The following is a 19,681-nucleotide window of genomic DNA, read 5'->3' on the forward strand; positions in this document are numbered from 1 at the left end:
CTGACTGAATTGTTCTGTTTGGCTTCTAACTGTAGCAATTAGCACTAACTGTTCTAATCTTCTGGCTCCTTCTCATTCTCTGGCTTGTTCTGTCTTCACCTGTGCCTAGCATGCTCTCTCTTCAACGTCACTCTGTAAAACTCTCCTGGTAAAAACTGCCTCTGAATTCCATGAACTGAACTGCCACAAACTCAACCCCACTGCACTGCCTCTGAACTCACTGACTCAGCCGAACTGCCTGGACAGCATTAACTGGAACTCAGAGATCTGCATGCTTCTGTCTTCTGAGCGCTGGGATTAAAGGCCTGGGCCTGGACCTTTCTCTGCACCAGGATGGCCTGGAGCTCAGAGACCTGCTTGCATCTGTTTCCTGGGATTAAAGATGTGTCTGTATTCCAGTCAGATCACACAGACCTAGAAGGTCTTGGATGTGATCTCTTCCCAGAGTAGCCATGTTCTGAATTAAAATTCCTCTACCACCTTGTGCCTTAGTATTCTACAATTGCTGGTTATCAGCCACCCTCATCCCCAGGGAGTTATAATGGGGATTGTGTCCTCCTTCTACCAAATGCTGACTAGGTAGGTCTCATAGAGGCAGTACCTACATCACATTTTGGAAAGCACTCCCCTGAAATGTATGTTGTGAAAACACAAGGGTACTCACCTCTTCTAGCTGTTGGGGGTCGGAGCACAGCTGGTGTAGGACTTTCTGGTTTTGGTGTCTTAGCGCTCCCAATAGGTTTCAATGGCAAATTAAATGCGCAAGTTTCTGTACCTCAGTTTCCTCATCTGTACACAGAGAAAATAAAAACTGATTAGGGTGTGAGACTTGGGTGAATACACACTATTTAGGCTTGACACCACTTCTATCATGGTAAAGAAACCAAAGCGTCTGCTCTTATTATTGAAATCCAGAGGCAAGGAAACAGTCTTTATCTTCATAAAAGAAAACATAATTGGCTCCCTTTGTATGTATTTTTTTTTGGGGGGGGAACTTTTGGAGACAGGGTCTTATGCAGCCCTAGGCTGGCTTCCAGTTCAATGTGTAGCCCAGGATAGCCTTGAACTCCTGATCCTCCTCTCTCCACCTCCCAAGCGCTGCAGCTAATGGGCGTGCACAAGGGCTCCTTGTGTTTTAGGATCATCAACTTCTTCCCGGGCGAGACAGAGGCTAGAAAACAAGTTTGCATGGGTGCTGCTTGCCCGTTCTCAATGTGTACACTTACTAGTAAGCACTAATTCCCAGAATCTTCATTCTGTGAGACGGGCATCACCAATCCCAGCGTGTTCAAAGGAACTGAGGCCAAGACCACTATTCCTATTTCACCTTGGCCAAAATAGTAAGGGGTGGGTGTTACAATCGGTACCTGAGTCAGGTAAGGCCTAGGAAAGGGTTCTGGCTCTTTGCTGCACACACGGCCCTTCCCCCAGCGCACGCGGAGACCTAGTCCCTAGGCTTGCACATCGCCCTCACGACAGCAGCCCAGAGCACCGGTGTCCCGAGTGGTGGTGGTGGGGATCCCAAGTCTGCGCCCCATCCTCCGCACCCCGCCTCCCGCGGGGGAGCGGCGTCCAGCCCCAGGCCAATGAGAGTAGCGGAATTCCTTTCATTGAGCTCGGGGCCCCACGCTCGCCCGGAAGGGGGCGTGGCGCTGCGCCGGGGGTGGGGCCGCGGCGCGCCAGGGGAGGGCGGAGCCGGCCCTGCTGCTGGGCCAATCGGCGCCACGCCCGGGAGGGGGAGGGGGAACCAAGCCTTTTTTCCTCTCTGAGCGGGACCAATCCCGACTTTACAAGCTTGAACTTTTGCCACCCTCGGACTAGCAAGCACGCCCGAGGAGGTACCCCGCCGCGCCGGCTCCAGGGCAGGAGCGGCCTTAACCCTTCCCGTGCCGGGCCCCCCAATCTGGTCCCAGTTTGCTCCGTTTTCATAGTGAAACACGGCTGGGGAGAGCGCGCCCCTCCATCCACATACCCCTCGAAGGGGCAGTAAGTAAATCCACGAAAGGAAAAGGACGCGCCTGGCCTTGAGGGGGCCCAGGACGTCAGACAGCCTGGCGGGAGAGCCGCGGCGACAGAGAGGAGCCACCCGAGAGTACTCCTGCCTCTGCCCCACTCCCCAGCTCGGGCTACACTGCACCTCCCCTGACCGAGGCGGCCCACGCCCCCTGGTGTAGCCCAGGCAGAGCGACCCCCGGTTCTGGGCAGGGGGTACGTCGGTAGATCACGGAAGATCCCGCTACCCCAACTTCTCCGCCGCCTCCTAATTCCCCGGAGACGCGGGGCAGGAAGGCGCACGCACACGCCCATTTTTATTAGCCCGCGCTGAGGCCGGGGGTTTGGAGCGACTCTGAGTGCAATGAGAGTTTGCAAGTTTGTGCACAAGCCAGAGAGAGGCAGAAGGCCGCCTTGGAGTCCGGGTCGCGGTGGGTTCACCAGGCAGAGCCTGGGTAGCAGGGTGTGTGTTTGTTCGCGCTTGTGCATGGTGGCTCGTATCCGTGCCCAAGGCGCGACGTGAGCTAGAGAGTGAGTCTCAGGCTCTGTCAGCCTCGGGGCGGGGGTGCCGGGGCGGGCGAGGGGCGGGGGTTCGGGTTCGGCCCGCCCCAGAAACCAGCCCCCTCGGAGCCTCGGGCTCAGCGATGGGACGTGTTCTCCTTTAAGAGTTAAGAAACTTGAAACCTTGTTTGCGCAACAATCAGCGCCGCGGAGCCGCCAAAGTGTCTAGACTGGCATATGATGGGAGGCAGCCAATGACTCCGCGGCGCTCCTCCGGGGGCCCTCAGTGTGCGTTTGAGGAGAACAAAAAAGAGAGAGAGCGCCGATCGGGGGAGCGAGCGAGGGAGCCAAGCCCAGAGAAAGAGCCGCCGGGCGCTGCCTAGCCAAACCTCGCGGGGACCGCGGGGCCACCGGGAGGCACTTCGGTGGAGGGGGGAGGGGGCGACCTCGGCGGCCGCGGCGCCCGGAGCGACCCAGCGCAGCGTGGGGCGGGCTGCGACCTCTGCCTCGGTGGACTGCATTTTTAATTAAGGATTCCCAGCAGCTCTTTGGGATTTTTTTTTTTTTTTCGGCTTCCACTCTTGTGTTGACACCGCGTTCAGGAGAGACCTGCCGCAAATGCACCGAGCTCCCGGGACCTGAGACGGACTTGCTCTTCGTGCGTGCAAATCCAAGCACTTTGGGTTTTGTTTGGGGATCTTTTCCTTGCTTTGCTTTTATTTTTATTTTGTATTTTATTGCAGGGATCTGGGAGCTATCCGCAAGCCCGAGTCTCGGACCCTGCAGAGAGAGCCCATGTAGCGTTAGCGCTTGACTTTTGAAGGCAGAGCGGTGCGGGCGCCTTTGGGGGTACGACGCAGGCGCTTTGTGCTCGCGTACCAGCCGCGCAACTTTTGAAGGCTCGCCGGCCCATGCAGGGTGTCGCTGGCCTCGCGTCGCCCGCGGCTCCCCTCAGGCCCCCGAGCCGCTGGAGCTGAGCAGCCTGGGCCCGCCGCGGTCCATGTAGCCCGCCGGTCCCGCGCGGACCCCGACCCTGCGCGCGCGTGTGCCCGGCCCGGCCCGGCGCGAGCTCCCCCATGTTGCAGCCCTGCGGTGCCCCTTCGACGACAGGCTGTGCGCGCTCTGCACGGCGCCCCGCGGCGGAGCTTCATGTGGGGCTGCGGCCCGCGCAGCCGGCGCCTCGCTGAGGGAACGGACCCCCGGTAACCGGAGACCGCCCCCCCTCCCTCCACCCCAGGCGCCAAAGGATATCGTATGTTCAGGTCTAAACGCTCGGGGCTGGTGCGGCGACTTTGGCGAAGTCGTGTGGTCCCCGATCGGGAGGAAGGCGGCGGCGGAGGCGGCGGCGGCGACGAGGATGGGAGCCTGGGCACCCGAGCTGAGCCTGCCCCGCGGGCACGAGAGGGCGGAGGCTGCGGCCGCTCGGAGGTCCGCTCGGTAGTCCCGCGGCGGCCCCGGGACGCGGTGGGACCGCGAGGCGCCCCGAGCGCGGGCCGGCGGCGGCGCGCGGGCGGCCCCCCGAGGCCGGCGCCGGAGTCGGGGGCCGGGGGCCCCCCGCTGGATGCGGCGGAGCCCGGAGGCCCGGGCCGGCTGCCCGAGAGCGACTGCGAGACGGTGACCTGCTGTCTCTTCTCCGAGCGGGACGCCGCGGGCGCGCCGCGGGACCCCGGCGAGCCCCCAGCGCGGCGGGCCCCGGAGCCCGAGGAGGGCGGCGGGCCCCGGGGTCGCGAAGCCCGCTCCCGGCTGCTGCTCCTGGAGCAGGAGCTCAAGACGGTCACGTACTCGCTGCTCAAGCGGCTCAAGGAGCGGTCGCTCGACACGCTGCTGGAGGCGGTGGAGTCCCGCGGCGGCGTGCCGGGCGGCTGCGTGCTGGTGCCGCGCGCCGACCTCCGCCTCGGCGGCCAGCCCGCGCCGCCGCAGCTGCTGCTCGGCCGCCTCTTCCGCTGGCCAGACCTGCAGCACGCGGTGGAGCTCAAGCCCCTGTGCGGCTGCCACAGCTTCGCCGCCGCCGCCGACGGACCCACGGTGTGCTGCAACCCCTACCACTTCAGCCGGCTCTGCGGGCCAGGTGAGCGCGCGCGGGGTCCCCTCGACCTCCGCCCCGACTTTCTGGTCCCCTCCTGCGGCCACCTCTCCTCGGCACCGGGGATCTGCGGGGGGCTGAGGCGAAGCTGAGGGGGGAGGTGTCTGCAGCTTCATTTTGTGGCGCCACCGGATTTCGAAGGGGGCACGTCCCGGCTTTCAGTGTGCAGCCTCCGGGACTTAAAGTAGGTTGCAGCTTTGTGGGATAGCAAGCCGTGGAGAGGCCAGGGGAGTGGGTGCCGCCTCTCCTTTGGGGATTCCCCTCAGTTGGTACCCAGCTTCTAGCATTTGCATGCACATCCCTTCACCCCTGCTGTGCTCTTCTGCACCCGGGTAGCTATGGCTGTGAAACTGTCTGTAGGCAAGAGTTTGCAAAATGTTCCACTTGTTCCTTTCTGTGGTTTGAGCCCTGATTCTACAGAGCAGTCCCTCCTGTTTCCAGCATCCTTCGGGGTGGAATACCGGGCTCCTCTGCCATCGGGGCTCTTCATTCTGGCCTTCAGTTTACCTCTGAGGGACCTGAGGCATCTGGGCGTCACAGGCTGCTAGCTCTTTTGTTACCCCGAGAACTGGCCCCTTTGTTCTCCTGGGATCTTTTGCACACACCCTACCTCAGCCTTGCTTACCTAGGCAGGCTCAGGTGATGTAGAGGTGAGGACAGATGAAGGCCCCTGACAGGCCAGAGCGTGTACACACACACACACACACACACACACACACACGATGGTGTAGGTGAATACATTATTCCAGGCACTGGGGGCTTTGCAGGACAGAATGGAACAGGTAAGCACAGGCTACCTGTCTGGTCAGCTCTCAGCTCTCCTTTCTCAGCTTGACTTCTTCCCTGTGTACAGATGAGGGCCTAGCGGTGTGAAGAGAAAGAAAGTTTCCCTCGAATTATTATGGTTCCCGATGTGCTTCCCTCTTGGTCCCTCCAGGCTCAGGCTAGTCGCTGGCCTGTGCCCACACGGGGCTTTCTTTGCCTGGAGGCTAACTGCCAGCTTCCCCTGGAGAAACTGTCTGCTATCTCTGTCTCGGGGGAGGATTCTATTTGTGGTTGTATTGCTTCCACTCATAATTTTTTCCTAGTGGGAGATGGATGATGGGGGCCCACTACACTCTTCCATGAGGCCCGAGTGAATTTTTTTTCACCAAGACATAGTGTTAACAAGTTTGTTTAGCATTACTCTATCAGATTGTGTGTGTGTGTGTGTGTGTGTGTGTGTGCGCGCGCGTGCGCGGTGGGGAGAGAAAAGAGGATTCGTGCTGTCAAGAAATCTTCCTGGGAGGTGGGAAGACGTGGGGAGGGAGGTGAGGGATGGGGCTAGGTCAGTGGTCTGAGCCACCAGGAGGGCAATGGGTGTGCTTGTAACTGGATCACCTTTGGGAGTGCCTCAGAGGTGGGGTTGGACGTAAAGAGGCCTTGCTCAGGTTGGTGGACCGGAAAAGGAGGGTGAGAAGCTGGAGGCTTTAGGAGCCACTCAGTTTCTACGCTTTGCCTGCAGACTTGGCCCGCCTGGACCAGGGAGCAGTTGAGGGAAACCTGCCGAACTATAGAATCTGGACCTAGGCTTAGTGGCTTTGGAAGCCTGTGTGTGGGGGGGAGGGTCCCAAAACATTTTCAACTGAACTGAGTATTGGAACATAATTCCCTGCTTCCTCTGTCAGAAGGGGGCATGCAGCATGAATCTGTTCCCTGCCTCTGCTAGCCACAAACCTGAGAGGGCTCTAGTCAGGCAACTGGGGGCATCTTTGAGGACTGTTGCTGTAGGGAAAGAAGCAAGAGTTTCCACTATGCCTGGCTAACCCTCTTGTCTTGCCTGGGACTGGGGACTGGGGAAGCCCTTTGCTGCCCACCCCGCCCCCGGGGCTGGCCGACAGCCTGGCTCCTCAGAATGGGCAGGCACATAGCTGGGGTTCAGCCGAGCGAGTCCTGATAAGGAGACTGCTCCTCCCAACTCTCCAGCCCAGGGAAGAGGGCTGGGGCATGGGACAGGCAGACAGGCAGACTGATCGGGCATACAAGTAGAGTAAAGTGCACGGGAACACCCGGCACCAGCCATCTGTGCCCGGCCGCCACCCTCCGGGATTCCCAGTGTGCAGACATGTGGGAAGTGTGCTGCCCTGTTCTGAGCCTGGCAGGCTGACGGCTCTGCCCCCTCCCGTCTGTAAAGTTCTGGATTGGCCTGAACGACTGAGGTGAAGAGGTGGCGGGCAGATTCCAACACTGGTACCCTGAACCCCAGGCTCAGTAGATGACACAGTCTGGAGGCCCTAGGAGTCACCTTTTCTGGGCCTTTCTGTTTAGGACGAAAGGCATCGCTGAGCTTGGTGGGTGCGTATGTGGACGGAAATGTGGAGAAATGCTTTAATCACAGCTCTGACCTGTTTATAGAGTTCCTTTCTCCTGCAAGTAACCATTAACTCTGGAATGAATCTCCTGCTCTTTGCTTCCCTACTTTTTTTTTTTTTCTGTAATTATATTCAGTAAATTACTATTATCCAAATTGTGCCCGGGAAAGAGAGAGAACTTCTAAAGGGCTGGAGGAGGCTGCCTAGGAAAACACAGGGTTCCCAGGCCAGGCCTGGAGGAATTAGAATGGGCTAGAAAGTTTTTCCTTTTATTTGGCCTGGCATTATCCCTTTGAAATGAGATCAATTTCAAGTTCGGCTTCCCGGCCCCGCCCCGCCCCCTCGTGGCCCCTCGGCCCGCCTGTCTGCTCCCTGCTCCTCTCTTGGAGGTGAGGAAGCCGTGATAATGCCCAGTTTGCCTCTTGCTGGCGCCAGCCGGCTGCGCTGTTTATCTGGCTGCTGGGGGAATCTGGGCAGTCAGGCTCCTTCGGCCTTAAAGAGCCAGGAGCTCCTTTTCTGTCCTCCGATCCTCGGGCTTGGGGTTGGAGCCCTTAGGCTTTGAGGGAAGAAGAAACAGGCACCCAGGAGGACCCCTCCAGGCTTGCCTGGCTGTCACACTCCTCCTCCCCCCAGCTGGAGAGAGAAAAGTCTGAGCTGCCCTGCAAAGATGGGTGATGTCAAATGGAAACTCCTGCCAGGCTCAGAGAGAGGCTGTGAACTTTCTTCTGGCCTCAGATGTAGGTCTAGATCCCAGAAGGCTAAATAGGCCCTGAGGGCTGACCAGAGGGTAGCTGGGCTGGGTCAGGGCCTGGACTCACTCCTGAAGCTCTGGTCTCCTGGCTGACTACTCAGCTTCTGGAGGAAGTTAGGGGAAATTCCTCTAGTCCATGCCTCCGGCTGGAGGTCTGAGGGGCCTGGGGTTTCTGGTGTCTTTCTCTTTCTCTCTTGACCATGCCGAGTTCTGTCTGAGGAACCTGCAGAGACTGGGAGAGTTCTGTTGGAGTTTAGAGTTTACAATATACACGTAAATTATATAACTCTTAGCATGAAGTAGGACATCTTCTAAACAGGAGACAGAGCTGGGGGTCAACTGCAGATTGTCTCCTGGGTCTGTGTCTCACCTGGCGGAGAGCTCACCTGGCCAGCCTGAGCTGAGTGTCCTATGGCCCCATCCTCCTAAATCCTGGAGGCTGTGTGGGAGGGGAGTGGAAGGACGGGTAGAATTACTGGTATTGTTCACAGCACATCATTCATAACAGCAAAATGTGGAACCAGCCCAAGTGTCCATTAGCTGATGAATGGATAAACAAAGCGTGATATAGCCGCACAATGGAATATCAGCCAGCCGTAAAAAAGGGTGAAGTGCTCACTCATGCCGTGGCATGGATGAACCTGGAGAACATTGTATTGAGTGAAAGAAACAGACACAAAAGGCCTATGTGATTTCATGTACGTGAAACTTTCAAAATAGGCAAATCCATAGAGACAAAAAGTAGATTAGTGGTTGCCTGGGGTTTGGGTTGGAATATAGGAAGTGACTGGAATGGGGATAGGGTTTCTTCTTGCCATGAAAATGTCCTATAATTAGATCATTGGCGATGGTCACAACTCTTTGAATGTACCCCAGACCACTAAATTGTATACTTTAGAAGGATGAGTCTTGTGACCGTGTGTGTGTGTGTGTGTGTGTGTGTGTGTGTGTGTGGTTTCTTGAGTCAGCATTTCTCTGTGTAGCCCTAGCTGGCCTGGAACTCACTCTGGCCTGGAACTCAGACCAGGCTGGCCTGGAACTCAGAGATCTGCTTGCCTCTGCCTCCGCTAGTGCTGGGATTAAAGGAGTGCCACCACCACTCTTTTTTTTTTTTTTTTTTAAGAGAAGGATTACCTGGTTTTGGTCTCCAACAGCAACATGTTAATAATTTATGCAGCTGCCTTCAAGCATGGCCTCGGGCGAGCCTTCACTGGAGGGATGCCAGGTGCTCTGACAAAAAGGAGTTTGGAGCCCTTGGTGGTAGTGCGTGCCTGTAATTCCAGCGTTTAGGAGGCAGAGGCGGGAAGGATCCTTTTGAGGATAGCTTGAGCTATGCATTGAGACACTGTTTCAGAGCCAAAATTAAAAAAAAAAAAATTAAATAAAAAAGTTGAATTTGGTGAAGAAGCCCAGGCCCTTTGATCTCTGATGTGCTGGAGCTCTGTATTCTGGGCTGCTGACTGTGGCCTCATGTTCTTTCCAGGAGACCTGTGCTTAGGGGAAGTCCCTCCCAGAAGCTTAGCTGTCTTTCCCTGGCTATGTGCCTGAGTCCTGGCTTGTCAGTTTTCTCTCTGTCTCATGGACGAGGGTAGATGTGTCTGTGGTAGTGGGTGCATCCGAAGGGGAAACTGATGAGCACTTTCTTCCCTCTCCCTTTTCTGCTTTCAGGTAAAGTCCCTGCAAGAGATGCTGGGGGTAGCCAGGGGTAAGCCTGTAATGTTCAGGAAGTGGAGACAGGAGGCTCAGTAGTTTGAGGTTGTTCTTAGTTGTATATTGAATTTAGGGCCAGCCTAGGCTATAAGGACGACTGTTTCAGAAAACTGAGAGAAAGAGGGGCTGGCTGGAGAAGGCTAGGGTGGCGACAGGTGCTTGTTCTCCAGCTACCACCTCTGTTGCTGGAGACGGGTGTGGGGGCAGATGTCTAGCCAGGCCGAGGCTTTCAGGGGTTGTAAAAGTGTGCACATCAGACAGCTCTGGTTCTGGCTCCACAGCCAGTTTCTGGGGGTCCCTTCCACTCAGCAGGCCTCAGTGTCCTCTCTGCCGTGGGAACCCAGGCTCAGTCCTTTGTCCCTGAGAGCCCAGGCCTTCACATGCCGGGCAGCTGGACCTCTCTCAGGTCCGGACTCTGAGCTGAGGATGAACCAAGTAAAGTAGCTCTTACTGAAAGAGCATAATCTTCCTGTGTCCTGTCTGAGGTCACCGGTAGGTCCTCTTTGGCTTGATCTTCCTCCCACTCTTGTCTTTGCCTTGAAAGCACTGGGTGCAGTGAGGGCCTTTGCTTCTCTGTCTCTTGGAACAGTGAAACTGAAGTCAGAGCTGGGTGAAAATCCCAGCTCTGCCGTGATTATCTTGGGTGGCAGGAGCCAGGCAGTTTCCTCATATTCGAAATGAGGAATGTCGATACCATCTTACATACTTCTTTTTAATCTTTGAGACAAGATTAAGTTGAAACCGGTGTCTGATGAGTGTGATTAACTATCGAGTACTCCTGTACTCAGGGTCTATAAGAATCAGATACAACAATGGTTAAGAGCACTGGCTGCTCTCCCAGAGGCCCTGAGTTCAATTCCTAGCACTTACATGACAGCTCCCAACTGTCTGTAACTCCAGTTCCAGCAGATATGACACCTCACACAGACATACATGCAGGCAAAACACCAAGGCACATAAAATATGAATAAATAGCTGCCGAGTGTGGTGGCGCACACCTTTGATCCCAGCACCAGAAGCAGGCGGATCACTGTGAGTACGAGGCCAGCCTGGTCTACAAAGCAAGTCCAGGACAGCCAGGGATACACAGAGAAACCCCGTCTTGAAAAAACAAAACAAAGTAAAAAAGAATAAATCATTAAAAAAACAAATGCTGAAGCCAGGCAATCCCAGCACTTGTAGGTAGAGGCAGAGTTCAAGGCCAACCTGGTCTACAGAGCAATTTCTGGGACAGCCAAGACTACACAAAGAAACCCTGTCTCAAAAAAACAAAACAAAACAAATAGAGACAGTACATGAAGTGGCAGTGCCTGGCACACAGTGAATGTTCCGGTCTCTTTAGTGGCTTTGCCCTATTTGACCTCTCCTTTCTGACCCCTGGCCACAGGGAGTCTCTGCCCTAGACTCAGAGCCTTGACTTTGAGGAAGCGGCTTCTGTCTGCAGAGGCTGGGATTGGCAGGAGAGGGAAGCCTCCTTTGGGTGCGTGGAACACACATAACTAATGCTGCTGTAACTAATGGTGCCTTATTATAATTTCGAAAACACTCATTACCCCTGTGTCATTCCTGATACCCTCCTGATAACAGTTATTACCCCTTTATTACTGCCGAGTTTGCTTTAGCTTGTGATCTGATGGGGTTCAGTTTCATTTACAGAAAATGGAGGGTCATTTCATTCACCCAGATTGTTACTTAGTTTAGCAAATTGTTACTTCCTCGTAAAGCAAGAGCCTAAGAAATTCCTCTGGAGGCAAAGTATATGTTTCTGAAGGAGGAGTATTTTAGGCAAAGGAAAGCAACATGGACAGCCAGGAGTCAGTCTGGGCTGGAAGGCTGGGACCCAGTCCTGGCCTTTCTTTATAAAAGGAGACCCTGACACCAGAAACTGGAAGTAACTGGCCTAAAATGCGGAGGGTTCCAGGGCCACTGTCCTCCCCACACCCAGGAATGGTGGTTCTAATGTGGGTTAAAATAATTATTCAAAATCTGTTATTATCACACAGTGGGGGTGCATAGGTGGCAGGAAACACATGTGAAGGTCAGAGGACAACTTGTCTGTCGGCCCCCTCTGCCATGTGGGTTCTGGGGATCAAACTCAGGTCCTTAGTCTTGGCAGCAAGCTTCTTTCCATGCTAAGCCGTCTCACCAGCCCCTGCTTTTTCCTCCTCTCCAACCACATTTCCATGTGTGCGCCTTCTGCACTCCTGATTTGGGTAGTTGAGCTGAGCAAATAAGTTTTCGTTTCACACAAGCAACATAAAATTTCAGCATAAGTATATCCCAGGTATTGTAAGCCTGTGCTTACTAAGAGACTGGTTGCTGAGGTTAGCCCAAATGCAAACAGAGCCGAGCCTCCTGGATATTATCTGACGTCTGCTTTGGTGTTTTTCTAGTTGCAGTGATAATAAAGGTGCTGTTTATGCGAGCGTGACCAGGAGCTGTGCTAAGCATTTTGCGTTCGCTATCTTTTGCCCTTCTGGCAAAACCAAGAGGTCTGTGATTATCACCACTGTTTTATAGTTGAGGAAATGGACGTAGAGAGGTGAGGGAACTCGCTGGAGCTCACAAAGCATAGGCGCCACAAGATGGAACTGAGCCCCAGGCTGTCTGTGTCTATAGATTTGGGCAGGTGGGAGTCAGGGAGGACTTCCTAAGGTCAGAGGTTATAATTTGAGGAAACTGATAGTTAAAAAGCACACGGAGCACCAGGTGTGACATGCTGTATCCTGTCTTCTAGAATCACCACCACCCCCCTATTCTCGGCTGTCTCCTCGTGACCAGTACAAGCCACTGGGTAAGTGTGCCCTTCCCCAGAGGGGTGGGCTGAACCGGGTACTTTCAAACAGGTGAAGTTTTACAAACACTCCTATGGTCGGGCTGCTGCGGAGAGACTATTTACCTCTTCAGATTCCAGGCTCCTCGTTAGCCTCTCTGTGACCTTTAAACATGGGCCTGAGGAGATGAATGGGCTCTGTTTTTACGCTGTTCTTTGGGGGTGGGGTGGGATTTCTGGGTCTCTTTTCCTTCCTTCCTCCCCCAGCCTTGGGTTGCCGCCCACCAGTGAGTTAACTGATAGTGTGATGGGGGTCTTTGTCGAGCTTTATCTGCCCTTGTGTCCCACCTGGACAGGTGGACAGAGGTTAGCTGTGTCGGAGGGAGGTTAGTGGAGAGCTGTGCGCAGTGCCAGGCTTCTTTTCTGGGTGCTAAGTGTCAGCTCGTGTTTTAGGGTGCACACATACATTGTTAAAAGCGATGAGGGGCTGAGGAGATGGACCGTGGGTTGGGAACACTTGCTGCATATGCAGAGGATCTAGGCTCAGTCCCCAGCGCCTACACCAGGTGGTTCCCGATTGCCGGGACCTCCAGCTCCAGGGAATCCAGCGCCCCCTTCTGGCCTCTGAGGGCACTTGCACACGTGTGATGTACACACTCAGGTGCACACATAGTTATACACAACTAACTACTTAAAAGCAGAGATGCTGTGGGCCCTGAGCTCTCTCGTCTGTGGATTTAGAACAGTGATGCCTGTAATAACAGCACTCAGCGAGGCAGAGGCAGGCAGATTGCTGTGAGTTCAAGGCTAGCCTGGTCTACAAAGTGGGTCCAGGACAGCCAAGGCTACACAGAGAAACACTGTCTCAAAAAACAAACACAACACAAAACAAAACCTCCAAAACCAAGGTGGGGGGGAAGCTTACAGATGGCCCATTACTTCAGAGGTAGGCCAGCTCAGTCTCAGAAAGCAAACATGACTCTTGCTGAGGCTCACAGAACTTCGTCTTGGCATAAGAGCTAAGAATAGCTTTTACTTATTTGACTGATGACTGAGACAGGGTCTCCTATAGTCTAGGCTGGTTTCCCTGTAAGCCCTCCATCCTCCTGCCTCAGCTTCCTACGTGCTGGAATTACAGACATGTAACACTGTGGCTTGCTCTATTTTTATTTTTTGTAAATGGTGTGGAAAAACTAAAGTTTCCAGGACACTCAGAATGTAGGTGGCGGGACAGCCATGCTCCTCCAGCCTGTCCACGCTGCTCCTCGCTACGGTGCAGAGCCGAGCAGCTGAGGCAGGCTGTCTCATTCTGGATCTCTCCGTGGCTTCAGGTGATGAGAGAGGCTGGGAGAGATCTCTTTCTACAGCAGCCACCACAGGAAGGCTGCCTTTGAGGGCCTCCGTGGAAGGTCCAGCTCTGTGGGCTTGGCAAGGGCATGACAGGCTACTCAGGAGCCTCAGAAGGTAGAAGCTACTTGCCCTTCCTGCTCTTTCTGGGAGGTACTATATAGGTGCTACCTGTATAGCGGTAGCAGTTGGATACCCATGTATGTATCAGCCAACTCAGAACTGTTTGTAACTCCAGCTCCAGTGTTTATATAACTCCATGGAGACACATACTTACACATAATTGAAAATAATGCAAGCGAAAATTTAAGGACCCAACCTGTGACCCGCTGCTGCTCCTTTACATGAGTGGCAGAAGCTATCGCTCAGTCCTAGCAATATCCGACCTTTTAAAGAACACCACATTTCACCGACTTTTCAAAAGAAAGCTAGAGCTGGTGCACCAGCTTCCAGGCCTAGGCCGTCTCCCTCACGGTGGCTCTCAGCGAGGCTCCAGGCGTTCTGCACTGAGGACATTAGGTATTAACTGCAAACGCAAGGTGAGGAAGATGGCTCCATCAGCAAACTGCTGGGACATGAGTTCAGTTCCCAGGTACAGTGGTGCATACTGCAAAGGCCGAGACAGGAGGTTTCCCTGGGACTCACTGGCTAGCCAGCCTCACCTACTCAGTGAACTCTAGGCCAGTGAGAGACCCTACCGCAAAAGGCAAGGTGAGAAGTGACATCCAAAGTTGACCTCTGGTGCGCACACACACACAGTGTGTGCACCCTCATACACACAAACATGCAAACACACATGCATATAGTGCAAAATTCTGAATCCTCCACTTTAGCATTGAAGGTTTTTGTTTCTTTGTTTGTTTGTTTGGTTTTGGTTTTTGAGATAGGATTTCTCTGTGTAATAGAGCCCTGGCTGACCTGGATTCTCTCTGTAGACCAGGCTGGCCTCAGGCTCATGGAGATCCACCTGCCTCTGCCTGCTGAGTGCTGGGATTGCTACTTCTCCTGGCCAGTTAGTTTTGTTTTGTTTTGGCTTTCGAGACAGAGTTTCTCTGTTGTAGCCTTGGCTGCCCTGGATTCCCTTTGTAGACCAGGCTGACCTCAGACTCACAGAGATTCACCTGCTTCTGCCTCCCGAGAGCTGGCATTACAGGTGTGTGCCACCAGGTCCAGCTTGTTTGTTTGTTTTGATAATTTGTTTTTGTCTTTTGAGACAGGGTTTCTTGTATAGCCCTGGCTGTCCTGGAACTCGCTCTGTAGACCAGGCTGTCCTCCAGCTCAAAGGGATCAGTCTGTCTCTGCCTCCCGAGTGGCGGGATAAAAGGTGTGCACCACTACCATCCAGATTTTGACGATTTTCTTGTGTCTTTATTTTCAATACTGTTATCAGCAGATAGTATTTTTGTGCCTTGAGATACAGTACAATATTTTTAAAAAACAGATTTTTTTTAACCTTTCATTGTTTCTCTTTTTTACTATATATATATATATATAGATGCACATATATAGTATTTTACATATATGTAATCAATTTACTTCTTAGCCTCTCTGATCACATGAGAACAGGAACCAAAATAAAACTCAGCATCTCTCAACTGGGGGGAAAAAAAGCCAAATTTGTTAGTGTTTCATCTTTTCCTATTTTATGCCATGGTAAATGGAAAAAATTTCTGCAAGGTGAAATGGAATCCTAGGTAACTAGAGCCTAAGCTGAAGGAATTGTCCCAGGAATTCCCAGCCACTGGTGGCTGCTGGGCCGTCTGCGGCCAGCCAAGCCAGATCCAGCCTGTGCTGGGTAAGCTGAAGATGAAAAGGTTGCTGGCTTCCTGACCTGTGCCTCTCAACTCCTGGACAGGCTTGTCCTTTACTGGGGACAACCGCATACTGATGGTAGCAGAGGCCCAGACCTGAGGGGGGGAAACTCCCAAGTTCCCCAGAGCATCAGTTTATGAAACTCTTGGGGCACAAAATGTTCCCTTCCATCCCTGCGCACCGCAGGCAGGGAATGGCCGATGATGCATGCCATATGAAGTACCTAATTAAGCCTGCTTTTAAAAACACAAGCATGGATGCAAAACCCAGCTCAAGCTCCACAGGCCGTTTGCATGCATGTTGGGGAATGGGAGAGGTGAGAGAGCCGGCAAAAGCTAATCTCTGAGCAAACACTTGGGCCTTAATGAGAGGCGTGTGGGAACAGAAGTGGCTGGCCTAGGCTTTCCCAGCTCCGGGAGGAAGAAAGGAAGGGAAGAAGGAAGGAAGCAAGAACGAACAACTTCAAGAATTTTAATGGTTGTGATTAAGTTTAGCAGCTATGAATTGTTCAGGGACTTAATTTAACCTTGCCCAAACAGGCTTCAAGTTGGTGCTTGCTCAGTCCCCTGAATGTGGACTATTTCTGTGGTCAGGGCCTCGAGACTTTTCCACCGGTCAGGGTCACAGCGCTTTGTGTTTTCCAGAAGAGTTCTAGGATTAGATGGTTGGCTTGGTCTGGAGTGATCCTGAGACTGGGTCCCAGAGTGACAACAGAAGCTTGTGAGGGGGCTGAGGGAATAGCTCTGTTGCTAGAGTGTTTGCCTGACGTACATGAAGTCCGGGTTCCGGTCCCTGCACTGCACACCCCGCGGTGGTGGCTCAGGCCTGCAGTCTCAGCATTTAGGAGGAGAGAGCAAGAGGATCAGGAGTTCAAGGCCATCCTTGTCTAGGCACTGGAAACAAGGTCAGTGTGGGCGGCAGGAGTAGTGATAGTGGTCACCAGTGACACCTGCCCTTGGTGCACACAGGCGCCTCTCGTCCAGCTGAGTTCTCTGTCTTTTTCTCCCTCGAACAGATCTGTCTGATTCCACATTGTCTTACACTGAAACCGAGGCCACCAACTCCCTCATCACTGCTCCGGGTGAATTCTCAGGTTGGTCTACTCCTTCTTCTCACTTGTCGCTGTGGGTGGCCGGTGGGGACACGTGAGGGTGCGTCGATGGGAAGATTCTGATTTCTTGTGATTTTTGTGCCCTTATCTGCCCGCCCTGTGAATGGGAGGGTGGGGTACATGTGTATTGCTGGGGTTCTTGGCAGCAAGAACTGGGTGTGCCACTGCAGTGCTGGTCAGCCCGGTGCTCAGGAGGCCAAGGCAAGGCGAGTTCAAGGGCAGCTTGGGCTCCAAAGCTGTGTGATCCGTGTGGGTGGGAGCCGGAAGGTGATCATTTGCCAGGTTTAACCCTAGTTCTCCACCACGTCTCTCCCACTTCCATGGCTTAGACAGTGCCCTCCATCATTGTCGCTGGGCAGAGTGGGTAAGCAGAGGGGACGGCGTGGGCAGATTGTGAGACCGGTGGACTGCTAACAGCTGGTGGTGTCTGCTACCTGGCAGTGGATGATGGCAGGCAGGAAGCAGGAGGAAGGAACCAGGCTGTGGTGCTGTCCCCTAGCTGTCCGGCATGCCTAGCTGCTGACCCTGAGACCCCTCACATTCAAGGGAATTCTCGTGAGAGGGTGGGTGGTAGGGGGAACTGGGGCAGGAGGGCCAGGAGACTTGGGTGGTGAGGTCTGTGCGGCCTCTCGGAGCATGGTCGGTAGGGTGTGCTGTGTGGCAGCAGGGCCTCTGCATCTTTTCCCGACTCCACACCCGAGCCATCAAAGCAAGGTAGTGGGGATGAGTGATCACAGTGAGCCAGCACCCGCCCCAGCGCCTTCCCTCGTCTCACAGCTGGTCTGTCAACCTTGCGTTCGTTCCTCGGGCACACAGCAGCCAGTGGCCGCAGGATCCAGAGCTCCTTGCTGCTGCCGTGCCGCCCCTCCTCTGTTCTGTAACAGTCCAGTGTGCCCCGATGAAGATATTCCCAGAGTTCCCTCTCTTACTCTTCCAATCCTGGTGATTCTAAGGTGGTCGCTTCCGGATGCTTGTCCATTCCCTTAGCCTAGAGCCCTTCCTGTCCACTCTCCAGTCTCCCCAAGGTCCTGGGAAGAGACCACAGGACCATGGCTGCCTTAAGAGATGGAGGTAGAAGGTAAGACCCTGCGGTGAGCTTGTGCTCAGGTGGCCCAGGAGGAGTCCAGGCTCCCTCTCCCCCCGAAGCAAGCCACTTACCTTCTCCTCTTATTTGGTATACTCTCCTTCCCTCAAAGATCCGGCCCAGGTAGCTGGGTGTGGTGGCATACGTCTCTAAGCCCAGCGCTCAGGAGGCAGGCAGATGTTTGTGGAATAGATTAGTCTGGTCTATAGTTCCAGCCAGCTGAGGAAACACAGTGAGACCTGTCGGGAAAAAAATGATGAAAAGCATGTTAAAGATCCAGCCAGGTGATGCCAAGTTACAGCACAGACCATTTTCTCCTCTGTCTGCGCAGAAGCCACATGTGACTGGAGGGAGGGGCTGTGATAGTTTTTGAATTTATGATTCTGGGTCCTTGCCAGTTGTCGGGACTGTTAAGTTAGGGGAATTGCTTGGTGTCCTTGGGTTGCAGAACAGATGGGCAATTTGACATCCTCTTCTTTTGTTAATAGTGGGGACATGTATGTGTCTTCCACAGTGGTTTTGCATTTCTGAGCTTCCTTAATTCCAGAGGAGGCCTGGTGCATGGTTCCTGCTGAGGGAATGGACCTCAGCACACCTGCAGGAGGGCTCCCCTCCACGTGGCTCCTGGAGAGCACTGGAGGCTGGACTGCGCTGGGAATCCCTTCTGATATCTCTGAGCTGAGTCTGTAATAGCAGGCAGTGAAGAAGACACTGCTGGTCTTGATTGTCATGAAAAAATAAAAAAGTGGTTGGGCAGTTCTGACGCACACCTTTAGTCCCAGCACTCAGGAGGCAGAGGCAGGTAGATCTCTGTGAGTTTGAGGCCAGCCTGGTCTACAGAGTGAGTTCCAGAACAACCAGAGCTGCACAGAGAAACCCTGTCATGGGAAGAAAAAAAAAAGAAGCTGGATAAAAGAGATAGAGAGAGAGAGAGAGAGAGAGGAGAGAGAGAGAGAGAGAGAGAGAGAGAGAGAGAGAAGGAAGGAAGGAAGGAAGGAAGGAAGGAAGGAAGGAAGGAAGGAAGGAAGGGAAAGAATAAGGAAGGAAAGTGTCTAGTGGTTGCCATTCTGAGAGGCTAGAAGATGTGTGAAGAAAGTTTGGGGTTTCCCCTGTGGGAGGATGGAATGAGGTAGCTTTGGGCTGGTCTCTAGATGGCCTGAGTAAGCAAGTGGAATATCTTTTTTCTGTCTTCCTGAGCATTGGGCTGTGTTGGTATTAGCTAGAGGACTTGGGGAAGGGGTTCTTGGCAGGTGGGGAAAGAGCCTAGGGTAACAGGCCTTGGTAGATAGGAGAGTCATGACCACTTTATCCTGTGGTGATGTCATGCAAGAGGGCACTGAGGGATTTGAAGTTAGAAAGGCCAGGGGCAGAGTGGGCACAGAGTGGGTCAAGCTGGGGCATTTGATGCTCAGGGACCAGTTTTGCACTCGATTTAAACTCTGTTTTATTTAGGGTTCTTTAAAGCCTCTCCCTTCCAACCCCCCAACCCTGGGTAGGAGAGAGGAGGTTAGTGTGCAGATTGGGTGCAGACCCCTTACTTCACCCTGCTGTTTAGGGTCGATGGGATCTTATGGGGCTTTACCAGTCTCCATCAACAGCAAATGCAGCAGGCCGTCTTCTTCAAGAAAGACGCTGTGCCACTGAGTGTCTCTCCAAACTGCCACAAGCCACCCTTTCCTCTCCTGTCTCCTATTTATAGCCCTCGGAGCCCTAGCCCACACCCCTCTCTGTGCTGCACAAGGCAGACCATTAACGGGCTGGTAAAGACCACGCCCCCCTCCCCCCACAAGACAGTTATCAGCTGTGGACAAACTAAAGCCCAAACTAAAATCCCACACTTGTGATTAAAACAAAAACCTATTTATATACTATAACTGAGTTTTTTAAGAAACCAAAGCTTCTATTGTAGACCAGTGGTGGGGGGTACTGCTGCTGATGTTGGGGCCCTTGACCCTCACCCTCAGGTCAGTACTGTTCTTGATCTGCTTGAGTTTGTTGGCCATCCAGGGAGACCGCTGCCATTCTTCCCACTGTACCCATAGGGTCCCTTCTGGAACAGGGTCCCTAAGGCCTGCTCAGACTGTCTTCTCTGCACTACCTCCTCTCACTGCTGAGTGAGAAGCCCCAGGTCTCACATTGCACCTGGAGGTTTGGGCAGAGTGACTG

At 53.8% G+C, this 19,681-nt stretch overlaps 1 protein-coding gene and 1 long non-coding RNA gene across 3 annotated transcripts in view; one reads left to right on the plus strand and one right to left on the minus strand.

Moving 5' to 3' along the window:
• Positions 1-1,620, minus strand: part of LOC132654609 (uncharacterized) — a 75,299-nt gene extending 73,679 nt beyond the window's left edge. For both annotated transcript variants that reach the window (XR_009592256.1, XR_009592255.1), the window contains exons 1-2: positions 1,368-1,620; positions 665-789 (exon numbers count right to left, since the gene is read on the minus strand). This is a non-coding gene — a long non-coding RNA (uncharacterized LOC132654609). The remainder of the gene's footprint in view (positions 1-664; positions 790-1,367) is intronic.
• Positions 1,621-2,688: 1,068 nt separating this feature from the next.
• Positions 2,689-19,681, plus strand: part of Smad6 (SMAD family member 6) — a 73,406-nt gene continuing 56,413 nt past the window's right edge. The window contains exons 1-4 of the mRNA XM_021654219.2: positions 2,689-3,151; positions 3,237-4,561; positions 12,126-12,182; positions 16,336-16,413. Coding sequence (XP_021509894.1) covers positions 3,748-4,561; positions 12,126-12,182; positions 16,336-16,413 — 949 coding nt within the window. The 5' untranslated portion in view covers positions 2,689-3,151; positions 3,237-3,747. The remainder of the gene's footprint in view (positions 3,152-3,236; positions 4,562-12,125; positions 12,183-16,335; positions 16,414-19,681) is intronic.

The sequence above is a fragment of the Meriones unguiculatus genome, chromosome 6 (genome assembly GCF_030254825.1).
Source record: "Meriones unguiculatus strain TT.TT164.6M chromosome 6, Bangor_MerUng_6.1, whole genome shotgun sequence".
Taxonomy (NCBI): Eukaryota; Metazoa; Chordata; class Mammalia; order Rodentia; family Muridae; genus Meriones; species Meriones unguiculatus.